The sequence below is a fragment of the Phascolarctos cinereus genome, unplaced genomic scaffold (genome assembly GCF_003287225.1).
Source record: "Phascolarctos cinereus isolate Bilbo 61053 unplaced genomic scaffold, phaCin_HiC Scaffold_7;HRSCAF=346, whole genome shotgun sequence".
Lineage (NCBI taxonomy): Eukaryota > Metazoa > Chordata > Mammalia > Diprotodontia > Phascolarctidae > Phascolarctos > Phascolarctos cinereus.
This window is the reverse complement of record NW_027556180.1, coordinates 52,723,273-52,750,231: the sequence shown is the minus strand read 5'-3', so window position 1 is coordinate 52,750,231 and position 26,959 is coordinate 52,723,273. Positions and strand designations below refer to the sequence as shown.

Genomic DNA, 26,959 nt, shown 5'->3' with positions numbered 1-26,959 from the left:
TGTGTCACATTTTGATAATTGTCACAATATTTCCAAACTTTTTCATTATTATTATAATATCTGTTAAGGTGATCTGTGATCAGTGATCTTTGATGTTACTATTGTAATTGTTGGGGGGCAACATGAACAGGCGTATATAAGACAGCAAAATTAATCAATAAATGTGTATGTGTTCTGACTGCTCCACATATCAGCCATTCCCCCAACTCTCTCCCTCTCCATGGGCCTCCCTATCTTCAGAGACACAACAATATTGAAATGCCAATTAACCACCCTATTACGGCCTCTAAATGTTCAAGTGAAAGGAAGATTCAATCAAAGCAGCAAACTTCACTGTTGACTTATTTTAAGAAATTACCACAGTTTCCCCAATATTCAGAAACCATTATTTTGATCAGTCAGCAGCCATCAACATGGAGACAAGACTCTCTACCAGCAGAAAGATATGATGGTTTGTATTTTTTAGTAACAAAGTATTTTTTAAATTAAGGTATTTATATTGCTTTTTTTACATAATATTATTTCACACTTAATAGACTACAGCATAGCATAAACAAACTTTTAAATACACTGGGAAAACAAAATTCGTGTGATTCACTTGATTGCAATATTTGCTATATTGGGGTGGTCTGGAACCGAACCCACAATATCTCCAAGGTATGCCTGTATAGGCTGAGGTTCCATAGTTGCTCCTGTTTGTGAATGGCATTATGCTAATTATGTTAAGTCCCGAACACTATAGAACTTCAATAAGATATATGATCATTCAGAATAGATTGACCTAATAATTAATATACATGGGAAAATTCAAGTGGATGAAAAATGTTGTGTAGACTATGGTAAACAGCTACATGGACAGTCCCTACAGCTAGCCCATCAGGATACATATCTTTCAGAAATGCTAGGGATGGACAATAAGCTAGGCTCATAATTGAATAGAAGAAAATATGATGAATAGCATTGGGAAATTACTCAGAGCTATCAATATCTTTAAGCTTCTCCCTGAAAGAAAAACTCATCTTAAAACAAAACAAAACACCCATATCATGAATCTATATGGCAATGAATTATAGAATACCATAATCTCTGAAAAATAAAATTGTGGGTCACCCAAAGGATATTGGGAAGTTTCATAGTGGATATAAGTAGGCTGTAGTAAATTGTATGTGAGAAGTGATGTAAAAGACATCATCAAAGAGATGTTCACCTGGGGGGAAGAAAAAGATGAAGCACCAATTGTGTCACAAGAGCTAGGGATAATGGTTTTACCATCTACATGCCCCATTGGTATTCATAGCATGATAATAAGGCTAGAGGAAGGCCCTTATTCAATCTGGTGGACCCTCTGAAGATTTACACGAAGACATGGACAGGAGAAGTGAAGGATTCTTAAGAAGGTGAAAAAAGGTTGCATTCAGAACCAAGGCAGGAGAATATCTTCACCAATGGGATTGCAGGACCACTGATACTCAAGACATTGTTCCTTTCATCTGCTACCCTTCACTTTCTCTACATGACAATTCCATCTCCTTTTCTACAAATACAAGTTCTCAATTAGGACTTTTATGGCTTAGTGACTTTTGCTTGATAAGGGACAGTTCTGGGGTTGGAGAGAAGGCATAGGAAGGAATGATTGTGATGCCAGAAACAAAGACAGGGAACTCATGGTATAGTGGATAAAAGCTAGTTTAAAAGTCGGGATAACCTGAGTTCAGATGCTGCCTCTAACACATACTGGCTGCGTGACCTTGGGCAAATTATTTAAATAGGCAAGGGCCATAGGTTTAGAGTTGAAAGGGACCTCAGAGGCCTAGTCCAACTTCCTTATTTTATAGATGAGGACCCTGAGGCTGAGAGAGATTAGTCCTGCCCAAAATCACGTAGCTAGTAAATGTTTAAGGCAGAATTTAAACCCGGGTCTTCCTGACATCAAGCCCCATGTTCTATCCATTTCACCACCTAGAGCAGCTTGGAGAGAGTTGAAAGGATATACTTTCAACTGCTGTATAATTCCCCTAAAAGGATCTAATTGACTTTCCACTTTCTATTCAATGCTGGGCTCAGCTCATTGCTGATAGTACCTTTATGAGGGTATGCATCAATCAATCACCAAACACTTGTTAAACACCCTCTACATGCCAGCCACTGTGCTAGGTGCTGATTTAAGAGGCAAATCAACCTCAAACAGGCATATCTGGAACAACAAACCAACTCAAAGCCAGCCTAGTTGAAGCAGCAAGGGGGATCAAACCATCCCTGCCACCTTGCCCACTGTCTCCTCCTTGACCCAACAGATCCAGCCTTGGCAATAGGACCCTTGGAAATAGCAGTAGTTCCAGCCCCATGCCTGCAGCCATCATCTTGGGAAATAACTCCTGTGAAGGGACAGCTTGGCCTCTGCTCCTGCAAACACCACAGCCTCAGCTACTGAAGACCCAGAAAAGGGAGTTCCTATCACCGAAGCATTTGGCATTGCCAGATGATCCAACATCAGAAACTGATATTCATCAGTGAAAATTACCTTAAAGAAGAGTCATTACCATGTGCTTTGTTACTACACCCTAGGGACTGTGAGACTTTTCTCTGACTTGCAGGTGAAACCTCCCATACGTCTTGTCTCTCTTATTAGAATGGGGGCTTTTTGAGGGAAGGGATTGTCTTACTTTTGCATTCATATCCCCAGTGCTTAACATACTGCCTTGCACATAGAAAGCACTTAAATGCTTTATTCATTTAGACTAAAACTGAAATTAACAATCATAGGTTCTTTGAAAAAGCTATTTTTTTGTTGTTGTTGTCGTTGTATCAACCAAAGGAATCGCTTCATTGGGCACTGACTCAAGTAATCTTAGAGTGAGATAACATGTAACAGGGTGAGATAGCAGTGACATTGTTTTGAGCCCAAAAAAGGTGACCATGGCAACCCTTGATGGAAAATATAATCTCATTAAACGATCCAGGTATCCACTTAGTTTTCCAATTCCCTTCACTTATGAACCAAAGCTATGAGTTTATATGGCATTTGAGTTTTGGTGAAAGAAAGCAATGTTGGTTGTGGCAACCTCAGAAAGAAAACTTGAGACCCATTCAATCCATCATATGGAAAAGAAATGAACTGATTTTATTCAAACACTACATTTTATATATGCTATTTCATGGACATAGGAAAAGCTTCTTTTCTCTGAGATCGTGACTCATGGATTTTGAGTCAGAAAGAGCTTTAAAAAAGTCGTCTAACACTCTAGTTTTTGATACTGTAACACCCTAGTTATAGATAAGGAAACAGGTCTGGAGACATTATGTGACTTGTCCAAGGTAACACAGCCAGCAAGTGGCACGCCTGTGCTATAAACTCAACTTCCTTTGCTGCTAAACCCGTAAGCTGTAGCTTTAAAATCTGTTACCCTTGTACATATTTGTGGCCCTGAGTGGTTCGGTGATGATCCCGTCTGGCAGCATATTCTCCCATTGCTAAGATCACTTAAGTCAGCCCTCACTGGGTTAATTCTCTTGGAGGGAAGCTAGCCAAGTCTTTGAAGTACGAGTGATTTGAACATTGAGCTAATACTTCTGGAAATCAGAATTGTGCAGCTGTAGTTGACTCTCCCACAGCTGCATCATGTAAAATGAAGGCATTTTGGATCTAAGCAGGAAACAGGAAACTCATAAAATGAGAATATACTCCTCTCCACTAAAGTGGAGCTGCCTCGTCATGGCGTGAGGGTGACCCTGGATCCTCAGAGGCTCGGCCTGTCAAACACAAGCTTGGGCAGGCAAGGCCTGACTACCAAGGTGGGAAGGCTTTGACAGTAAGTCCAGTGATGGACTGCAAATGTTTACGTCACCCAAAGACAAGCTTAGCTCTAGTCAAAGAGGTTCATTAACCTGACGGTTGACCAGCAGGTGATCTTTTCTTTTTCTTAATCTTTAGCAACTTCTAGTTTTCAGATTTAGTAACTTCCCAGTAGGGTGGGGTTATGATTTGTGTTGGTGAAGGAACCACTTGCAGAGATGAAATTACAAATCTAGAAAAGAAAACAGTCTACCTGTGGTTGACTGGATGCATTCTTATAGCCATGAAGGATAATACTATTACTGTTAATATCAGAAACATTACACTGGATCTCAAGCATTTTTTTAGGTGCTTAATTAAACTTAGGGGCAGCTCAGCAGCTCAGGGCATAGCGTGCTGGGTCTGGAGTCAGGAAGATCTAAGTTCAAATGTGAGCTCAGACATTTACTAGCTGTGTGACCCTGGGCAAGTCACTTAATCCCTATTTGCCTCAGTTCCTCATCTGTAAAATGAACTTGAGAAGGAAATGGCAAAAGACTTCAGTATTTTTGCCAAGAAAACCCAAATGGGTTCATAAAGAGTTGGACATTACTGCACAACTCAACAACAACAACAATTCACATCTTAACTATAATGGAATACTTGTAGAATCATGTGATCTGAGATCCATAACTGAGAGGAAACCCAGAGATGATCTGGGCCAGGAGTTCTTAACATAAGTCCATGGATAGATTTCAGACTGTGTGTGAAGATAGATGGGAAAAATATATTACAACTTTATTTTCATTAGTCTTTGGTTTCCTTTGTAATCTAATGTGCCTTATTTTATGTTTTTAAAAACAATATTTTTAGAAAGACTACCAAAGGGGTCCAAGGCACAAAAGTGGGTTAACAATATCTGATTCAGTGTTACTCCCTTATTTTATAGATAAGGAAACCAAGGCCCAAGGAGGTTTGATGACTTTTCCAAGGTCACACAGTTAGTTTCAGAGGTGGGTTTTGAACTCAAGTCCTTTGTCTTCAGAGCCAATGCTCCTTCCCCTGGACCACACTTTTTATTAAATTTTGACTTCACATACAGACTAGCTATGGAGAAGTCAACTTCCAATGCACATAAGGGAGAGAGACTCCTATAGTTACCACTGTGAGTTGTCTTTCTTTTGAAGCAAAATAACATCTGGAGGAAAGGTAGAGCTCCTGCTAGCCTAGCAATGGTTGAAATAGGCTGCAGGTATACCAGACAAGAGGGAAATGATCATTTTGGCTTCCATAGAACACATCTTTTCCCCATAATGGAATGGGAATGTACAAAGAATAGCAAACAGATGGGCAGAACGTTACTATGTCCTAAGAGATCCATTTGCACCCTGACCATACCCTATTTAAGGCTTTGTGCCACCATCCCATATGGAGGTGTTCTGGGACCCCCACCAGTTTTTCATATTATATATAGGAGAGAACAATTTTATTTCCTTCCAAAACATTCAGCTTTTAATTGTGCCCACACATATGGATGGGTAAGGCTTCCTAACACATTTTTGCACAAAAAGGAGATTCAGAGCCCTTACCAATAATCGTTTTAGATATCTAGGTCTTCCCAAATGGAATCAGGGCTAATGAGAGGCAAGCCAGCAGGGTGATATAGTGACAAGTGGCTGCTGGGGGGATTGGGGAGGTTGCCGGCATTGGCAATACTAGAATACTGACCAAAATGCCTATTTCAATTCACTTCAATAAATACTTATTAAGTGTCTATCATGGGCAATCCACTGTGCCAGGCACTCGGAAAATGAAGATGAAACAGCTTACACTCTACTAGAAGGGATAAGACCAACACAGAGATACCTATAATACAAATTGTAACACAGTGCACATTTTTGTAGTAGTTTCAGGCTCAAAAAGTAAGTTCCTCGCAACAACACTGTGAGGCAGATTTTGTCTTCATTGTATGGATTGAAAAGCTAAGGTTCAGCAAATACAAATGCGTTTCACAATGTCACACAGCTAAGTCCCATAGCTGGGACTTCGACTCTAGTATTTGGACTTCAAATCCAGGACTCTTTCTACTACACCAAAGTGCTCACTAGTGTAAATGAGAGAGCCACAGAAAGTACTACCATTTTCTTTATTTCTCTTTCTTCCCACAATATTCTCCTACCAATCTCTCAATCCCACTTTTTAATCCCAAAACACATCTGGTTATAGATATGTGAATATAAGTGATAAGTATAGAGAGAAGATGAAATTTAGTCCACCCATGTAGTATATTAATTTTTTCCTTCTATAATGGTATTTACATATAAAAGAGATGATCCCCATAATGCTTTGTCATTGTTTGAGCCTATCTCCTCATCTTATAGGAAGCTCAGTGATACAGTGGATAGAGCACCCAGCGTGGAGTTAGGAAGACTTATCTCCCTGAGTTCAAATCTTGCCTCAGACACTTACTAGCTGTGAGGCCCTGGGCAGTTCCTTCACCGTATTTGCCTTAGATTCTTCATCTGTAAAATGAGCTGGAGAAGGAAATGGCAAACCACTCCAGTCTCTTTGCCAAGAAAACCCCAAATAAGATAACAAAGAGTTGTACATGACTGAAAAACAAAAGAACACCTAAAAACTCCCTATTTTGCCCAGACTGGAAGTACAGTAGCTACTTGTGAGCTCAACCCCACTACCAGCAGGCACAGAAGTTTTAACCTGCTCTTTTCCTGGCCTGGTTCAACCATTCTTAGGCAGTCTGGTTCCACGCCCTGCTCCCCAGAGAACTCCCCTCCCATCCACTACCCAGTTCACCAAACTGGTGCCAGATTTGGTAAAGAAACCTTATCAGCTTTAGCCTATTGGATCTCAGGACTCCAGAGCTTATGAGAGCCACCAGCTTCATCACCTCCAGCAGCAGGATTGCAGGCATTTGCCACTATGCCACATAACCCCACGACTTTGCCTGTGAGTCTTCCAGACAAAATCAAATTTGGATGAAGGATAGAACTATTATTAACCATGGCAATAGGGAAGAAATACTAGCTTTAAAACAAGAGTGATAAAGATATGTTATATCATATGTCATCAGTTCTCTGCTCACTCATTCACCTTGGAGACATCCTTCTTTAATTCTTTTTTTTTTGAAGTACCATTGATGAGTTTCTCATGACGAACAAAGTATATCAAATGAGAGTTCATCATTCAAGCCCTCAAAAATTGGTGGAGAGGAACTTTGAATCACGTAGAAGGAGTTAGATTCAGATTTAAATGTGGTTTTCTAAATGATAAATATTAATTGATGATAGCACCTAGCTTAACTAAGTGGGAGAGAATTAGCTTAGAGAAGGCCGAGAAAAATGCAAGATGTCTATAGCACATGGTTCTCCTTTATCAATTACTGAGTCACAAAATAATTGAAAAAGTAAATGAATAACTATGAAATGAGATTAACTAGGGATTTAGGGGGATTGGAGATTTTAAATTTTATTAATTGAGCAGAGACTAACTTAGGCACATTGCAATATTATGACTAAACTTCCAGGAAAAGGAAAAAAAAATTAGACAGTGTATTGGTTTGTTCCAATGGCATCAGGGCTGTCACCTCCTACTCATTAGGTCAAAGTTAGAATTATTGAATTTCAGAATTTTAGAGCTGGGCTCAACCTGGAGATCATTTAATCAAAATCTCTCAACTGTCACATCTGGGCTTTCTCAAACATGTATCATAGAAGAATCCAACGGAGTTGCCACATGATTTATTAGATATGTCTTCTAGGCCAAATTAGAATGACGACATGCTAATAGATTCACCCTTCAAGTAAATTGACGTCTGCTTTGAGGTGAATTGCAAGCCTAACTACTATGCAAAAATCTCCCTATGGGAGAGGCAGACACACACCCAACAACAACAACACTGATGATGATGATGATGATGATGATGATGATAGCTAACATTTATACAGCACTTACTATACACCAGGCACTATGCTTAGCTCTTTCCAAAACTATCTCATTTGCTCCTCACAATATACCCGAGAAAGAAATGCTGTTATTACCCCCATTTTACAGATGAGGAAAAAGATAAATAGAGGTTAAGTGACCCACCCAGGGTCAAACAGCTAGGAGTTGTTTTAGGCCAAATTTGAACGCAGGCCTTCCTGATTCTAGGGCTTGTACTCTATACACTGCTCCAACTAGCTACCATGCTATCCCTATCTCTGTACCAGTGTCCATCTACCTGCTGACTCCACAAAGTACCAGTGGGACACAAAGAAATGCTTACCCAGAGGAAAGCACCAGGTGATCCACACAGACACAGCCACCTCCATCCTTTCCCACTGGCTGAAGGCTCACTAGATCAGTCCTTCTTTCAAAACTAATCCAAGAATTATAAGCCATGAGGGAGGAGGTAGGTTGGTGATGGTGGTGGTGGTAATTACTCTCTCTTTTTAGATGTTCTGCTAAAAATTCCCCTTAGATTACCTCAATTCTCACTAAGCAGCTTGACCCCCTCCCTTTGGATTCCGTAATGCCATTAGTGCATTATGATGCAGTGAAAAGGATATTAACTTTGAAGGCAGACAACCTGGGTTTGAGTTCTGACTGCCACAGGGCAAGTCACTTAAACTTTTTGAACCACAGTTTCCTTTAGGTGTAAAATTAAGGGTTAAACAAGATAACCTCTAAAGTCCTTCATGTCTCTAAATCTATGATCACTAGTTACATGCTACCATCACTTTGCAGATGGAGAAACTGAGGCTTAGAGATATTAAATGACTGGCCAAGGCCACACAGTCTGTTGCAAAGTGAAAGTAGCGACCGTGCCTCCTAGGGTCTGGATATTCTAGTTAGTTACTGCATGTCTATAACCATATGACTATGTAACTAGAGTGATACCAATATGGATGGCTAGTGTTATCCTGGGAAATGACGATATATATAAATTAATAAAATTGAGTCCTTTTCCCTGCATGCTTTTCACTAAGGATAAGAAAGGTCTTACCCAACCTGCTGAAAGGAAAGGGAATACCGCACAAAATGGAGATGAGGCAGTGTGATTTGGGAGAAAGGGCACGAACATGAAGCAGGGAAGATCTTGCTTTAAAGACCACTTTAGACCCTGGCTAGTTGTACGGCCCTGGAAAAGTCATTCAATGTCTTCCTGTGCTTCAGCTTCCTCATCTGTGAAAAGATGTCATTAGGCTTCATGGCCTCTAAGTTCCCTTCCAGCTCGAAACCTAAGATCCTGGGATCTATCTGGGATGATTTGGACACCACCAAGATGGAATAGATGGTTTGGTTAAGGGTAAGTTCCATCAAGGCTGCCATTCTTTTATCCCACAGGGAGAGGGTCCCAAATTTGGTTTAACTCATTAATCCTCACCAATTTAATAACTATTTTTTGAGGCTTTACTATGCCCAAAGCACCGAGCTAAACTCTGAGCTCTGGGGATACAAAGACAAGAGTAATCCCAGCCCTCAATGAGCTTACATTGTCCTGGAGGATAGAACGCTTAAACCAGTAAAGGAACAAAATACTGTTGAAGAAGGACACTGTATTAACAGCTCTGGGGAATTGGAAGCCAAGAAGTGAGTGCATTCCTGGCATGACGGACATTCTATACAAAGGCATGGAAGTAGGAGAAGGAATTGGGGAATAATAATTGGGCCTGTTGGTGGTAACATAGCATGTCTGAAAGGTAAGCTGGAAAATGATTGCCAGCAACTTTAAGGCAAGAAGAGTAGCCATTGGGCCTTTCTCTCATTTTAAAGATGGAGGACGTTTAGGCAAAGACTTTCTGACAAGCGCCTTCTGACTTCACAAGGCCTCTTGCTTTGCAATATTCTAATGTAGCTATGGTGTAATGTTGTTTAATATGGAGTTATCTGTATTTGTGTCTTAATTCATATACGTCAAGAATGGAAGCACCAAGACAGCCGAGATGTGGTCTAACTTAAACTTTTTTTATTCCCTCATCTGCATAAAGCAAGTACTTAATAAGTGTTCATTGGATAAATAAATGAATGAATAAAATAGAGTTGCCACACTTCCTTCTGGTTTATAAGAAATCAGACTTTCAAACACAACTCAATTCCTTCCTCTTTACTTTAAATCAGTAGCTATGACTACAAAGCAAATTACTGTAAAGAGAAGGAAACCAACTTTTACAATGTAATGAGACCATTTAAATCATTCATTTGTTCATTATAATTATTAAGCACTTATATAAAGCACTCAATTGGGTGCTAGGGAGATGCAGATATAGGGTAGCTCAAAAGTCTTAGCGAAGTTTTAATCTTTAATAGCCTAAAACCACACTAAGACTTTTGGGACACCCTGTATAATTAAGTTTAGTCCCTATGGTATGGCCTCAATGTAAGACTAGCCCTTTTAGAGGTACCACTTTCAGTCCATTAAAGCACCCTTCAATGTACTGAGATGGGATTTTGCTCAATAATTTGCCAGTTGCTTGAAAGTTTATGCAGCTCCCAAAATATCTATTCTGTCCCTATGAAATAGCTTATTATGCACTGGGAGAATCTGACTGAACATATGTTGGTAAAAAACAAAACAAAACAAAACAAAACAAAACCAGAAATCCATCCCTCCAGAAACTTCCTTGAAATGGGTTAAATTCATCGATAGTAGGGGAAAATATAATTTTCTCAATAACTTCCAAAGATTTTCCCCCAAGTAAGTTAAAGATATAACTATAGTACATAACAGAGAGATTTTTTAAAAATTAAAAACTTTAAGAAATAACATACAATACAGAGAACCTTGTCAAAGAAAATGATTCCTATCTCTCCAATGAATGAAAGTAACAGCCCTAAAGCTTGAGCATTGTTTTCATATGGACCTCTTTTTATACCCCTACATGTGTCCTTTAGGAAATGATAGACTTGGAGAATTATCATAGCAACATGAAATTGTCAGTTAGGAAATACCATTCAAATAAATACTTAGTGTTTAAAAGAAAGCAAGATCTGGATAGTTACCTGGATCTGTGGCAGACATCAATGAACCGAAAAATAAGCAGTCAGTGAAGTGAAAGTCTCCATTTCTTAGCTGGCCCATGTGTACCATTGCCTTCACAAAGCCATACATTATTAACCTGTCAAGGAGGAAATAAGATCTTCAGATGTCAAGCATCACTACAGCTATTTTGTGTCCATTGGTTGATCATTATTCTAAAGTCCCTGCTAAATTCTTTAACTTCATTTAAGGATCTTCACTACAGCAGCAGCCCGAATTGCTAATAACAGAAATCTACTTCTCTCTCAGCTGCTGAAATATGAAATTGGGGCCTCCAGGCTTCCTAGCAAACACCATCAATCCAGTCACCTGATGACATGTGGCAAGACATTTAGAGCTTATTTTTAAAACATGAAAATGATACACAAGAAGATAAAGGAAGCAGGGATTATGAAAAATAACCTGCCGAGTCAGGACTCCTACAAATTTATTCTCACAAATACTCTGGTATCAGCAGCCATGTTGACCTACTCATACATCTTTCAATGGATTGATTGCTTTTCTGCTTCCTTGTTTGGTATCTTGAAAGTCTAAGAAAAGTGTTCAAATCCAATTTCTGTCACTGTCACTAGAAGGAAATTAGACAATTACAGGACAATCTGTCAACCAGTCACTTAAAAAAAATGTTCTCATCTCCCTGCTTATAGCGAAATTCCATTCCATTACAGATAGTTTATGCTAAGCCCCACTTCAATTACCTATTGAAAGGATTCCCAAGATAGAGTCTACCACTCTGCTTTCTTTTCTTTTTTAAGTTTTAACTACTAGAAGAAAAATTCAAGAGGTTGATAAATTGGGTTAAAATATCTATTAGCTATCAGTGGTTCTACTTAGGGACCTCCATTTTTGTTTATTTCATAGGTGGCTATGGTCAAAGAATTCATCTCAAGTGGTGTAGTCTTTAAAAAAGCAGACAAAAGCTCTTATTAGGATAATACTAATTAATTTTTTTTAAATAGAAGAAGCTAAGACTCCTGACATGCTTCTCACTTAGCACTAAGAATTCTAGGCTCATCTCCACACTAGCAATGGAGTATGGGTTTTTGAGTAGGATATTTATTTATTCATGGATGTTCTGATTTTTGCATGGAGCTGTGATTTCATTGGTATAGGGAACTCAGAATTCCAGATGTAGTTCAACAACATATCTGTAATTATTATTTTTCTTAGAGAATTGCCTAGCATACTAAGAGCTTAAGTGATTTGTTCATGGACACACAGTCATTATAAGTTAAAGGCAAATCTTTAACTCAAGGTCTTCTGGAATCCAAGATCATCTCTCTATCAACTTTGACCCACTGTGCCTTCTACATATCTATGAAAATTTCTAGAGATCTACATTAATGCATTAACAGAAAGAGCAACTCTATACAAATTGAACTGTATGCAGAATGTCCCAAAAGTCTTAATGCAGTTTTAAACATTAATAACTTTAGAAGTATAAATGCTATAAACTTACAAAAACAGTTGAAGGTTTTATTATTTATGTGTATTTTATACTCATATAGTTTTGTAAATTTTGAATAATAATATTTTATATTTTGATTTTAACAAGAAAGGGCATTGTCTTAGAGTCAGAAGACCTGGATTCAAACCTTGCCTCTGATGATTACCTGTATAACCTTGGGAAAGTCATTTAAACTCCTTGGGGCTCATTTTTCTCATCTGTAAAATGAGATGGTTATACTGGATAGTGTCTGAGCTTTTTATTAGCTGGAGAGCTATATTCTCACATCACTTTAAAGTCTTGTTTTACAGAGGAGAAAAGTGATGTCTAGAGTGACTACCCAAGGTCACACCAAAATCTCCTCTATTTGAGAGACTGATCCATGGATGTGTTCACTAGCCACTTCTCCAGCTTTTCTCATCTGTGTTCTGATATTAAATGAGGTCATCAAAAAGCAGTATACCTGGACCATGTCATAAGCAGCTCCCTGCAGAAATGCCTTCCCTGACTTATGACATAATGTAAACCCTATACCTAAAATAAAGGGTCGATAGACGAAATGTCTGTGTGAATAATGAGTTGAAGAAACTGTCAATTATATTATCCAATGTCCCTTACAGCAGTATTCACATGATTAATTCCTCTTAGAATTAAATACTAGGAAAAGTTTGCATCTGAAGATAAACATATTTTCCTTTTTATCAGACAAGAACAACTTTAGAACCCAATGTGTTTCCTCTTTTGCTTTATCTCAGAGTTAGATTTATTCTTTAACTATAGTAATTAACTCATTTCAGGTGCCTGATAACATCTAGTTCTCCTTTCTTTTTTATCGTTTTTGTTGTTCTTTTTTTGTTGTTCTGTGTATGCCTCTCACCTAATTGTGCTGTTTTATGTAGTTTTAACTTTGTAAATTGCCTCAAATCCTTTTTGGAAGCAAGAAGTCGAAAAAATTACAGAAAGACAGATGTCTTTGAACATGAACGTGGATAGAAGACATAGATATGCAGATAACTGTTAGCAATTATAGAATTAATTGCAGTGTGAATATTATAAAAAGGCAGGTTAAACTAATCAACTCACAAACGTTTCTAGTTTGGTTTTTTTTCCTTCTTTCTAGGGAGCAGGTGCAGTAGAAAAAAAGACAAGAAGAATCATGGGTCCTACAGTCAAGTGCCAGTTTGCTATTAACTATCTGGACAACCTGGAGTGGGTTCATTTAATTCCCTGGGGCATAGTTCCTTTATCTGTAAAATGAGGATGACTAGTTATAATTCTAACAGTCTATCATTGAAATCATTGTAAGCACGATATGGAAAAAGAGACTGCTAGATTTTTTTTTCTTAAGAAAAATCAGAGATACTTTAAATAAGTTTTGATCAATATACTAAGAAAAAAAGGATCCTTTTGCTTCATAATATTGCCTCAGCCTGTTATAGTGTCTGAAATGACTATGAGAGGAGTGGTGCAAATATGTTGTCCATTAGGGTGAAAAATTAACTCAGTCATGTTTTTATTCTTATCAAGAAGGAATGAGAAAGGTTTAGAGTATTGAATGCTGTAAAGTGAAGCAGGTCCAAAAAGCAATATGACTGAGAGATCTCTCAGTGGCTAGGGGACAACATGGTGGAAGCTTTGGAATTCTATGATATAAGATATGGGAGCAAGGCAGCATAGACAAAGTTGACGGGCAATGAAAAAGATAATGAAAGGCCAACCCTTCTGTCAGTAGGACTGGCCTTGAGAAAAAAGTATATTTAGAGTACTTTGTAAGTGCCTAATAAGTGTTGAATGAATGAAGAAATGAAAGTGCCCAGTTCTTTAGCCTATCAATGTTTATTAAGTTTCATGGTATTAATGTGTTGTTGTTGGGTTTTATCCCAGCTAATACATGATGAATATGGTTGTTTGATAATTCATATTCCAGGGATATAGGCAAGCTGAAATTTTTAAAACAATATTATTGACATATTTTGTTTTTATATTACCTTCATGTCCCAACGTATCCCTCCCACTCTGTCTCCCAGAAAGCCATCCTTCATAACAAAGAACAAAAACAGAGGGGGAGAAAGTTCAGTTGAACAAACCAATATACCAATCAAATCCAATAATATACCCATTATTTTCCATTGCTGCAAAAAAGAGAAGGATTCGTATTCTCATATGTATTCTTTGTAGCCAAGCTTGGTTACTACAATTTCCTAGTATTCAGGTTAAATTATTTTATTTTTCCATTTATGCTATTATAGTCATTATGACTACCATTTTCATAGTTCTGTTTATTTCACTTTGTATCACATCCTTTGTCTTTCCTTGTTTCTTTATATTCATCAGTTTTTACATTACATTACATTCATATTAGAACAGTAATATTACATTACATTCATATACCACAACTTGTTTAGCCATTCTCTAGTTGATGAACATCTACTTCGTTTCCAGGTCTTGGATAGTATAAGGGGAGAAGTGTTATTATAAACATTTTCACGAATATTTGACCTCTCCCAATTTTTTGGCATCCCTGACTTTTAATTTTCAGATCAACTATCCATTTTGAATTTATTATGGTATATGGTTTAAGCTGCTGGTCTAAACCTAATTTCTGCCAAACTAATTTCTAGTTTCCCTGTCAATTCTTATCAAATCTAGTTGTTCCCCAAGTAACTTATGATCTCAGGTTTATAAACTGGGAAGGGGAGGGGTATTGAGTGTAATTGTATCTTATTAATCCTTATCAAGGGTGTTCCACTTATCTAACTTTCTCTTTTCTAAGTAAAACCAAACTGTTTTCATGATTACTGTTTTATAGCAAAATAGGAGTTTTGGACTGCTGTTTGACCTTTGATCCTACTTCTTTCCCCCTCCCCACCATTATTTCCCTTGAGATTCCAGATACCTTGTTCCTCCAGATGCATTTTGTTATTCTGTATAAATAGCTATGTGAAGCATCTTTGGGATAATGGTTTAAACTGGGGGAAAATGTAAATGTTTAAATGACTGAACCATTTTAAAACATTTAATCTCAATTTCAACGATTTTTAAAATAATACCTTTCAAAATAGCCAAACCAGGATATAAATAAGCCTGCAGTAAGTGGCACCTGTCAGGTTTTTGAGTTGCCAGTGACATTCTGAGGAATAGTTTCAGCTGGGAATATAAGCTACTGGAACCAGTCCAGTGAGCCTTCAGAAGAGTCACGTCCTCATCTGTGACAGGATGTGAAACGGACTCTTTTATGGAGTTCACTATGCAGTCAAGAAATGTAGAGCAGTGACGTATCTGAAACAAACTGTGAGCCTTGCTTCTTTTCAGTGGGGGAACACACTGACCAATATAAAGACAAGCCTTTATATGAGACTTTTTATGTTTGTTTTTGTATTATTTCCTAACATAAGAAAAATATATTACATAGAGTCTTTGATTATGCAGGCTTAAGTGACTAGCTAGGATCATTGGAGATCAAATTCAGAGCTGGAAGGGTGCATAGAGGAAATCTAATTCAACCCCATCATTTTGCAGATGAGGAAACTGAGGCCCAGAGTTTCAGTGACTTCAGAGTTCACACTGATAGTAAGTGGCAGAGGTTCACAAATTGAAACTAGGGCTGGGATTTAAACTTAGATCTTCTGACTCCAAATCTAAAGCCCTTTTAGCACCATCACACTTTTATCTAATGGTGGCAAATATTTATATGTGTCTGTCTATCTATCTATCTCTCAGGCAACTGGGTGGCATGGGCACTGAGGTTGGAAGTGGGAAGACTCATTTTTATGAATTCAAATCTGGCTTCAGATACTTACTAGCTGACCCTGGGCAAATCACTTAACCCTGTTTGCCGCAGTTTCTTCATCTGTAAAATGAGCTGAAGAAGCAAGTGGCAAACCAGTATCTCTGCCAAGAAAACCCCAAATGAGGTCACAAAGAGTTGGACATGATTGAACAAATCTATCTAACATACACACATATTTATATGTATGTATTATGTGTTCATAGCCACACAACCAGTGTCTGAGTCAAGATGTGTCTTTTGTAACTAAAGCCTTGAAGTGAGTTGATCAATATAGCACCGTAGGTACGTATACACAAATTGGTGGGTATTTTTTTTTCACTAGAGTGATTATTTCATCAGAGCTGGGAACTCACAATGAAGAAATTTTCCTACCAGTGCAGATCAGCACCTTCCCAGCAGCTTAGAACTGCTCACCCCATCCCACCCCAGGGATCCATGGATAAATTTTAGGGTTCTGAACTTGGATGGGAAAAAAGTGACATCTTTATTTTACTAACCTCTAACTAAAATTTAGCATTCCTTAAAAAAAAGTTCTATTGATGTGTTTTGTTTTTACATTGCAAACATTTACAGATTGCTCCCACTTCGTAAGTGATCTCATAACAAAGTGACCTTGAAAGTGCAGGCAGCATTCCACATCTGTAACATCCTCCCCCACCTCTCAAAAAGAAGTGACAGAAATCTATTTTCTTTCCCTTCCATGCCCACTGGGAAAAAAAAGAAAAGAAAAACAAATTTCCTGTAATAAATATGCATAATCAAGAAAAAACAATAGCTGTATACAGACACATATATACACACATGTATTTGAGCATGCAATGCACAATCAACCTTCTGTGTGTATATTCTGCACCCTAAATCTGTCACCCTCTGTAATGGATAGCATATTTCATTATCTAGCTTCTGAAACCGCGAATGCTTTTTGTATTGATCATAGATCTTATAGTTTTCAAAGTCTTCTATTTTTACAGCATGGCTGTTATTGTATAAAGTTCTCCTTGTCCTGCTAATTTTATTTTCCATCAGTTTGTAAAAGACCTTAAAGTTGTCCATTTTTATAATATTCATGTTATATAAACTCTTTCTTTTCTCCTTTGAGAATTGCCTGGTCATATTCTTAGACCATTTATCAAATGGGGAACATCTTTTTTTTTCTTATAAATTTGTATCAGTTCATTATATATCTCAGACATGAGATTCTTATCAGAGGATTCGCTGCAAATATATTTTCCCAGTTAATTGTTTACACTTTAATCTGAGCTTTATTAGATTTATTTGTGTAGAAACTTTTAAAATTTCATGTAATTAAAATTACCCATTTTAGCTTTTGTGATCCTCTCCATTTCTTATTTGGTCATGAAATTTTCTTCTATTCAAAATTTGATAAGCATTTTTCCATATTTCTCTAATTTGTTTATGATGTGACTTTTATATCAACTTACACACTCATTTGAAGCTTATCTTTATATAAGGTGGAGGTGTTGGCCTAAATCTAATTTCTTCCATACTGCTGTCCAATTTTCCCAGCAGTTTTTTTTTTTATCAAATAGTTAGTCTTTATCACAGCATTTGGAGTCGTTGTGTTTATCAAATTCTAGGGTAGTAGATACATTTGCTCTTATACATTGTGTGCCAAGTGTGTTCCACTGATTGATCTATTTTTGAACCAGTACCAAATTGTTTTAATAATTACTCCTTAATAGTTTGATGAGATCTGGCACTGCTAGACATTCATAATAGCCTTCATACTGATATGTCTTTAAAAATAAAATTTAACTAACCAACCAGTATTTTAAATATATTGTTTTTGTTATTTAATGTGTTTATAAAGAAGTATGTATAATAATAAATCATGATTTTAAAATATTTCAATAACTATATTTCTATATAATATATTTCCATTCTAATACTATGCATTTTAATTTTATGCACTTAAAATATTATTTTGGGAAGTGGTCCATAGGTTTCCTCAGATTGCCAAAGGGCTCCATGGCACAAACAAGCTTAGGAACCCCTATTTTAGAGAATTGTCTGGTTCACTGAGACACTAAGTGACTTTTCCAGGGTTCCCCAGCCAGTATATATGAAAGACGGGACATGAATCTGGATCTTCCTCACTCAAAGGCCAATTCTCTATCTGTAACACCATGCTGCCTCTCATATTGAGAGGCACATATATTTATGTGTATATGTATTATAGATTATAAAATGAAAATGTATTCTCTTTAGAAACAAAATAGGAGACATCATAGAATTTCTAAATTAGAAATAACTTTAAAGGTAAGTCATCCAACCTCTTTCCAAATTCCAGAATCTCTTCTGTAGCAAGGGTTAAAAGGAGGTTTAAGTTGCCTGGCTTCATCTGATATTTGAAATTAACAGGAAATTGTAGAATCTCAAATACAGATAGTTGGAGTACAGAGATGCTGCATCATCTAACCTAAATCAATGGGTGTAGGAAAACACAACATGCAAAGGAGTATTACTTAGCCACATCTTCTAGGTGTGACAATAAGGCTTCCCCTAACCTTCCAACTGCTCCCTAGGGTTCCCCTGGAAATGATTTGAAAGAGACATCTGACTGAGGATGTCCATTCTTCAGCATGATAACATGGGATTCTCCCTTCTCTCTTTGGTCCTGAGTAGAAGGGTGAAATCATGTTAAAGGAGAAGACATGCATTGCCTTGAGCAGAACCTATCTTGTACATTTATACTTGAAGCCAATCCAGGTGCCTACCCAGTACCTGGGTTGATCTTTGGTGCCTAGAACAAAGAATGTTTCATTTGGAGTGTTGAACTTGGAATCACTGGGCTTGAGCTAAAATCCTGGCTCTGCCACTTACTTGCTATCTGTATAACTTGGAGCAAATCATTTAAGCTCTCAGTTTCTTCATTTGTCTAATGTAGGAAATAGACTAGACTAGGAGACCTAGAAAGTCCCTTCTAACTCTCAGTCCATGATCATATGTTCCTATGACCTGAGCCAAGAGATGGAGATAGGTGTCAAGTGAGAATTGGCAAATTCCAGGTTTTCTATTTCATATCTTGAGTATGTTAACTTTCCGTGTCTTGGTTTCCAAGTCTCTAAAATAGGGTTTCGTTGTTCAGTCGTTTTACTCTCCATGACCGCTTCTGGGGTTTTCTTGGCAAAGATCCTGGAGGGTTTTGCCATTTCCTTCATTTTATAAGTGAGGAAAATGAGACAAATAGGGCTAAATCACAGAGGTAGTAAGTGTCTGAGGCCAGATTTGAACTCAAGTCTTCCTGACTCCGGGTCCAGCACTCTATCCACTGCTCCACCTAGCTGCACCCCCCCCCCAAATAGGGGCAATTGTGACTTTTCTGAAAACATGCTGCTAATACCGATATCATAATGGGATGGATTTTACTATGGAGATTCAGTGGGAGCTAACTATCTACTTAACCTCGTTGTACAGATGGTGCTTAGAAGGACTATCTATTCCCCATAGTTTTCCTTTCAAGACAGTTCACCATACTTGATGGATGAGAAACGGAGTAGAGAATAGAAGTGAGAACATGACAAGAGAGATACATACAGGGAAATAGAGATGTACAGAAAGACTATGGAGAGATATGTGTGTGTGTGTGTGTGTGTGTATACATATATATGTATGTATATACATATATATGTATGTATATATAATATATATATACACACACGTTACATACACACATACATATATACACATATACATATACATACACACCTATATGTATATTTATATCCACATATACCAATATACATATGTATATATGTATATATGTACACGTATACCAAATAAATACTTTCTGGGTATCTGCCATGTACCAGGCACTAGGGATACAATAACACAGAAATATACCAGATGCTAATGAGGAATAGTTTCCTCAGTTACAGGTTACTCAGTCAGGACCAACACTCATTACAGCAGGCTAGGTGAATCTCTGTCTCTGAATAAGAGGTGACCTTGTACACCCTGGCCACAGCATGGCTATGGATATAACCTCTTTTCAGCCCAGCATGTCCTGCAGAGGTGAAAGTCATTGCCTTCTCTCTCTCTGGGGACATTCAGGAATGCTTTTTCCTTTTATGCATCCTTAAGACAAAGTCCACCCTTATGGCATGGGGAGAAAAGAGGCACTGAAATGGCTAAAGAAATGGGCATGGGAGTCAGAAAGACATGGTTTCAAATTCTGCTTTGGACACTGGCTGTGTGACCTGAGAAAGTCACTTAATTTCTATCAGCCTCTGTTTGCTCCTCCCCAAAATCGGAATAATAATGGTTGTAATGCTTACCCCATTCTCCACATTCTCCTATTCCCTACCCTCGTTGTGAGGATAAATGGAGCTAATGGGTAGAAGGCACTTTGAAAATCTTCAGTCACCACATAAATGTCATTTATTACTACTATTGAATGCCTTAACCTCCTTGGATGAAATATAGAAATCCAAGGTCTTAATACAGACGGAAAATAAATCTCAATACTGACATACAGTTAGAGCTAGATATATATTAAAAGATGAATCATGTACCAGGTACATAAATCCTCCAAGTGTTCCCATTGTATATCTCTTCACACACAACCTCCCTGAGTTGGTGTTTGTTCATGCAGATATGAAAAGACGATGCCCTGAATTACAATTCCAGTGTGTGTGCCAAGGGTGTCTCAGCCTTGTTTCTGTTTCTTTTGGGTGTGTTCCAGCCACACACTTAGGAAGCTATACTGGGGGGGGGTAGAAAGCTGACCACATTATACTCACCCAGGCTGACTAAGAGGACAATTCCATATAAATTCCATCCAAAGCCAGAGAACTTGCCAAGGCCAGGTGGGGTCTGGGATTCACATCTATGAAACTGCCATACATAACTACCTGTCTTTACTTTTCCTCTTTCCCTAGTCTACTCTCTCTCCTCTTCTCAGGCAAATGCACTCAACTGCCATCATGACCAGTCCTCTTCATTACTGTGTCAGCAGAATTTTCTTTGGTTTGTATCTCTTATGCCTATCGCCTGGCTTAACTGGAAAATCACTCTTCTTCATTCAAGCATTTCCTGAAGACTCACCTTCACCCCCTTTGTGAGGCTTTCCCTGACTAATAGAGGCAGAAAACTGATATTCATCAAAATATTCAATGTGGACACTTCTTACCTGGTATGACCAGACAAATCACGCTCGCCTCAACCTCCTTTTTCTTGTTCATAAAATGAAGAGGCTGCACTGGCCAGCCTTTAGCTCCACAATTCTATGTCCTCATCTTTATCTCTGTCTTTCCATATGGACAAATCCTTCAGCTTACACATTTAACACGAATGTTATTTACTTAATTCTTGGGCGCCAGAATGAAGAAATATGGAACTGACCAAATTATGCCAGTTTTTGTCTTAGATTGCAAACTCCTTAAGGTGCTGATAGGTTTTTGTTTTTGTTTTTTTGCTCAGTAGTTACAAAGCCTTGCAGGAAGGCAATTAATACAGCACTAAAGGTGGCAAGGTAGGCACTAAATACACATCCTTTGATAAGTCATTCCACCAACGTTTATGATATAAACATTCAAAGTGCTCTGATAACTCTAACCTCCAATTACTAGTTTCTTGGGGGAAAAGAGTGAGTAGGGAAGTGGTCAGGAGGGAATTGAATAAAATGTAAAAAACAAAACAAAACATTATAAGACCTAGCTCTTTCCTGCTCTTAATCTAGGCCTGCCCAATGAGTTGTAAACCATAGGCCCTGGGGGCTTAACATTTCCCTAATACAGGAAAAGAGATCAGTTCTAACCTAGGTATACCACTGAATTGTGGCTTTAGTCATTACAGGAAGCTCTACATACTCAGAACATATGTTTGTGCTGTATTTTTATCTTTTAAAAAAGAATTTTTATGATTATTATACCATTCTATACTCACAACTGCCTGTGAGATAAGTAGCCAACAAAAGAAATTGAAGAGTTTGCCATTGGCCTAAGCACCTGTAACAAATATTATAAATGATGTTCTTCATTACTGCCATTGTGATAGAAGACATATATTGTTGACTTCCCTAGCCTAGATCTTTTTAGACATTGAATGACATAGTCCAGATTCACTTAGTAAAGTCAATTTGAAATATTTCTTTTTAATCTACCATCAAAAGCCAACAGAAATGTATTTGATAAGGGGACCTTCAGTACTGTTTAAGGATTGTAACAAGAAGGCTGAATGCATGGCAGTCACTGAGCCTTGACCTATTTCATCATATTAGACAAAAATTAATGTGTCCACTTAAGTAAAATAACAACAGAAATGGGGAAATGAAAGAAATTTTCACAGGGAAAAATCACCTACCAAGAAAACAAAAAAGAGTAAACTGAAGGAGTGAGTAGGGGAGAAAAGGAATTAATACAATAAATATGTACTAGGGGTAAAAGAAAATATAAAGGCAGATCCAGAGGAAATGGATAATACAGCAACAACAAGATGTCCAGGAATGAAGCTGGGAATGTTTTAAGAACCTTCAAATTGACCAATAAATTCCATATGGAAAATAAGAATGAATTGGCAACTACAAAAATGGATCAATAAAATCAATGAAAATCAAATCAATGAAAAAGGCATTAGAAAGTAGATGAAAATTAGATTTAACAGATTGGAACAGTTAGTAGAAAATCTGAACAAATCAGTGTCTCTCTGAAGAATAGAATGGTCTAACTGAAACATAGGAAAAATTACAGAAAAAAGCAACAAAAATCAAAGAAAACTATAATTAGGACATGAGAGATTCCTCAAATGACGATAATAAAACTAGAAGACAGAGCTTGGCGAGTCAACCTGAGAATTATTGATCCCTAAGAAAAAGTACAAAGTAAATAATCCAATACTCTATTTCTAGATATCGTGAGAAAATTTCTCCATAGTGTTAAGAGAGGGCAAAGGCAAATCTACAGAATTCATGGGATTGTCATCATTTTTGTTGCATCATTTCAGTCCAACTCTTCATGATCCCATTTGGGGTTTTCTTGGCAATGATACTGAAGTGGTTTGCAATTTCCTTCTCCAGCTCACTTTTTACAGGTGAGGAACTGAGCCAAACAGGATTAAGTGCCTTGTCCAGCATCACACAGCTAGAACATGTCTGAGGGTGGATTTGAACTTACTAAGATGTGTCTTTCTGACTCCAGACCCAGGGATGGTCATCAGAATTCCTCAAATTTAACTCATCCAAAGTTGTGGTAATCAAACCCTTGAAGCTTTTGAGGAAGAAAAAAAAAATCTTATATAAAGCTAGGGAAAAGCAAATCACAAATAAAAAAGAACCATTGCAATTTCATAAAATCTTTCTTTGAGGATGGAAGTAAAAAGAGTGGTTTCAAAGCCAAAATAGTGAAAAATTGGGAAAGATGAAAAGATTCACTTACTTGACAGGGAGTATAAACTCATTACTGGTGAATGTATGAATCGGACCAACTGTTTTGGGAAAGCAATATGAAATCATACAATAAAAATTATCCTAGCAACTTCAGTATTAGCTTAATGCTAATACCCTAAGAAGGTTATTGTTAGGGACAAAAAGAGAAATAGAGAGAAAAGAGAAATTACAGAGAAATAGCAGCACTATTATGAGGCAAAGTGGAGATACAATGGGTAGAAAGCTTGCTAGACCTGAAGTCAAGAAGACCTGAGTTCAAATCCAGCCTCAGATACAGCCTGTGTGACCCTCGGCAAGACATTTAACCCCTTTCTGCCTCAGTTTCCTCATCTATAAAATGAGGGTAATAGTATCTATTTCCCAGGGTTGTTGTGAGGATCAAATGAAATATTTGTGGAGCACTTTGCAAACTTTAAAGTGTTATATAAATGCTACCTGTTATGATTACGATTAAGTATAATGGCATAAAGTCAGAAACAAACCACGTGCCCAGTGATCATGGGCACATTGTGGCTGAAATGAATTGTTGTATGTTAATGTGATATAATATTATCAAATGTAACATAATATTTGATCACAAGAATAACGAACAGAAGTTCAAAAAAATTTGGGAAGGCATATGCAGAATGAAGAAAGCTGAGTGAAAAGAAGACTATAACTACTGATTACAACTCTGTAAATGCAGATGGTATAACATGACTGAAAGACTTCAGTCCAATATAATGGATGATCCTGGTACTTTACTACCTGGCTAGTTAAATCACATAGCCTCCATTTCTTTTAAGAAATTGTAAGTACTATAGCTGAACCTGATATATCCTACTCCCTCTTCTGTGCTATTTTGTTTGCCAATCTTCAGAAAGTGTACGTTGGTTTTTGCACCTGTGTGTACTTATTTATGTTTGCACCTTTCATTAAAACAAGATTTATCAATAAAAGAAACTGCTGTTTGACCAGGTGAAGCCAAGGCTCTTTTAATGTATTTCATTGGCAGACACAATCGGTATTACATGGGGAGGCCATATTCTGAGCAGGAAGAAGAAAACCTTGCCATCTGAATTTTATTCACCAAATCTATTTTCTTATTTTCAGAGCATTTTCCATTTATTTTCTTATCCCCTCCAGAATATTTTTACACTTAGACAGGACCTTTTGGAACCCTGAAGCTGGCTGATGGCATCTATTGAAGAAAAATCAGAAAAAAATACATCTCTCTCTGGGTTTTCTACAATCAGCTTCATTTCAAAGTAAATAGAAAAACTCATAAATAATGTATATTTTTTAAAAGCTTACTTAGTTCAATTAAGGCATAATATTATTAGCTGTTTGATTGATGTCTTTTTAAAATACATTATTATTTCTAAGCAACTTGTTAGAATGAAAAATTCATCATGCCACTATAAGCAGGTGAAAATTAAAGATTCACTTCCTTGTCCTGATTCCCACATTTCAGCTTTAGTCATACAGTCTTGAAACTTCTTTGATGAACAGTAAAGAGTTTTAGGTGACCCGCTTTTGATATGATATGTATAACAACATGTTACTTGAAACTCCTTTGTAGTTTAAAACATGTTTTGTCATATTTCACATCACCTTTCAGACCAGACATAGGGTTCTCATGGGCCTCCCTTCTAAAACTGGAGTTTACTAAGTAATCAAATATAGAATGGCCCTCCAAAACACTTTAGAGAACAGTCAAACATTAAACCATTTACTCTGAATTATTTGCTTATAAATTCCCAGCCTAGAGACCCCACAGCTGTATAAATATCTGATAAAGGGGAAGCAAATTTGATTCTCTAAACCCTCCTATTCCCAAGTCTCTCAAAGCATATTACAAACCGATCTGACATGAAGGGCTGTTTTTCAATGACTCTAACACAGTCATTTGAAAAGTGAACATTTTGGTCAAGGGCTATGGCCATCTGGCCTACAAGATAGATACCAGTCTACAAGTTTGACATCTTTTTCAAAGTTGTTGGCTATGGATACATTCTGGGAAGGTGGTGGAGTAGGTCAGAAATTTCCAGTATCTCCAGATTTCCTCCACAAACAGACAGAAAATTGCCACAAGATGAATGTAGAGCAGCAAAAATAAAGGGACAAAGCAGTTGTCCTCCTAAGGTAGTTTGAGAGGACTTCGGAAAAACAGGACTTCCAGGGGCTGAGGTCTGGCCTGAGTGAAATTCAGACACTTCCAGGCTGACCCCGTTGAAACAACAAACAGTGGGCCTTGGGGCAGCTCTGTTAGGAGGCTGTATAAACATGCTCTTTTGGCACAATGTAAGAGCTACATGGCATGATTGCTGCCAGTGTGATAGATTGTTATAGAAAAGGTTCAAAGAAGCACGAAGCATGTCATTGGATAGGTATATGGCTTGGGAAAAAATAGGACAGTCACCTAACAAGAGAAAGGGATATCTAATGAGCAGCCCATCTGGCACAATTAGCATCCACATGAAACAAAGAGAACTTTCAGGAGAAGTTGACCAGCAGTCCGAGTGAGCCCCATGTTGCTGATTTGTGAGAGGATGTGGATAAGATTTACATGAGAGAGGCAGGAATGGATGCATTGTTATCATTGGGATGGAAAAGCCACTTTGAAGAGATCATAGCTCCCTTCATCAAAGTATGAGAATGGAGTCTCTCTAGAAGTACTAAAAGTATTAGATGATAGAATTCAATCACAAAAGTATTGAATTTGAGAGTTACAAATGACCTCAGTATCCACCTAATACAATCCATATCCAAAAAATAGGAATCATTCTTATGACCTAATCCAAAGTGGTCATCCAATTCTGATTGAGAATCTATAATGAAAAGTTCAATGTCTCATGTGGGTATTCTGCACAACTGCAACACATGATCTGCAGCTATTGCAGCTGCAGCTATGCATGGAAAGTGCTTTCCAAACTCCAACATACTAGAGAAATGCCAGCGATTTTTATTGCTATAATTATCCCACATTTTCTGAGCTAGTCCCAGTTTCAAGAGAAGAAGGTGTGTTTTAACAAGATTTTGAAAAACTCCTTAGGACCATCTGTCTGATTTTTGGTTTGGAAAAATTACTTCTTTGTTTTAGAAAAATATGAATCACCTGCAGGAAAGGTGACTTAGTGATTTCTTTTTTTTTTCCCCAATAAACACAAGTGAGAGAAGGAAAGCAACTGCTGCTTTTGTAATATATTTTTTTCTTTTACAAAAATAGGAAGTACAGCTAAAGTGTCACACTGACTCCAATTCTTTCCAGCCTCTTGTCTGGGGAAGGATCTGTTTCATTTCCTCCAGTCCTACACAGTCACAGGCAAAGTAGCGTGTTATCTCTGAAGGTGTGCTCATGTGGCTATTACTCTCAGGGATCTGGGGTAACCTTCATGTTGGGAGATACACTCCTATTCGGAATCATAGTTCCTAAGCCCCCACTAGTGTGCTTCCCAATTATATGAAATCAGTCACAATTACACTATTGACTCATACATTAACCATGTGCTAAACAAAAAGTCAAT

At 37.5% G+C, this 26,959-nt stretch overlaps 1 protein-coding gene across 1 annotated transcript in view; it reads right to left on the bottom strand.

Annotated features, from left to right (window-relative positions):
* Positions 1-26,959, bottom strand: part of SLC9A9 (solute carrier family 9 member A9) — a 745,308-nt gene that overhangs the window by 552,079 nt on the left and 166,270 nt on the right. Inside the window, exon 5 of the mRNA XM_078147547.1 lies at positions 10,775-10,890. Coding sequence (XP_078003673.1) covers positions 10,775-10,890 — 116 coding nt within the window. The remainder of the gene's footprint in view (positions 1-10,774; positions 10,891-26,959) is intronic.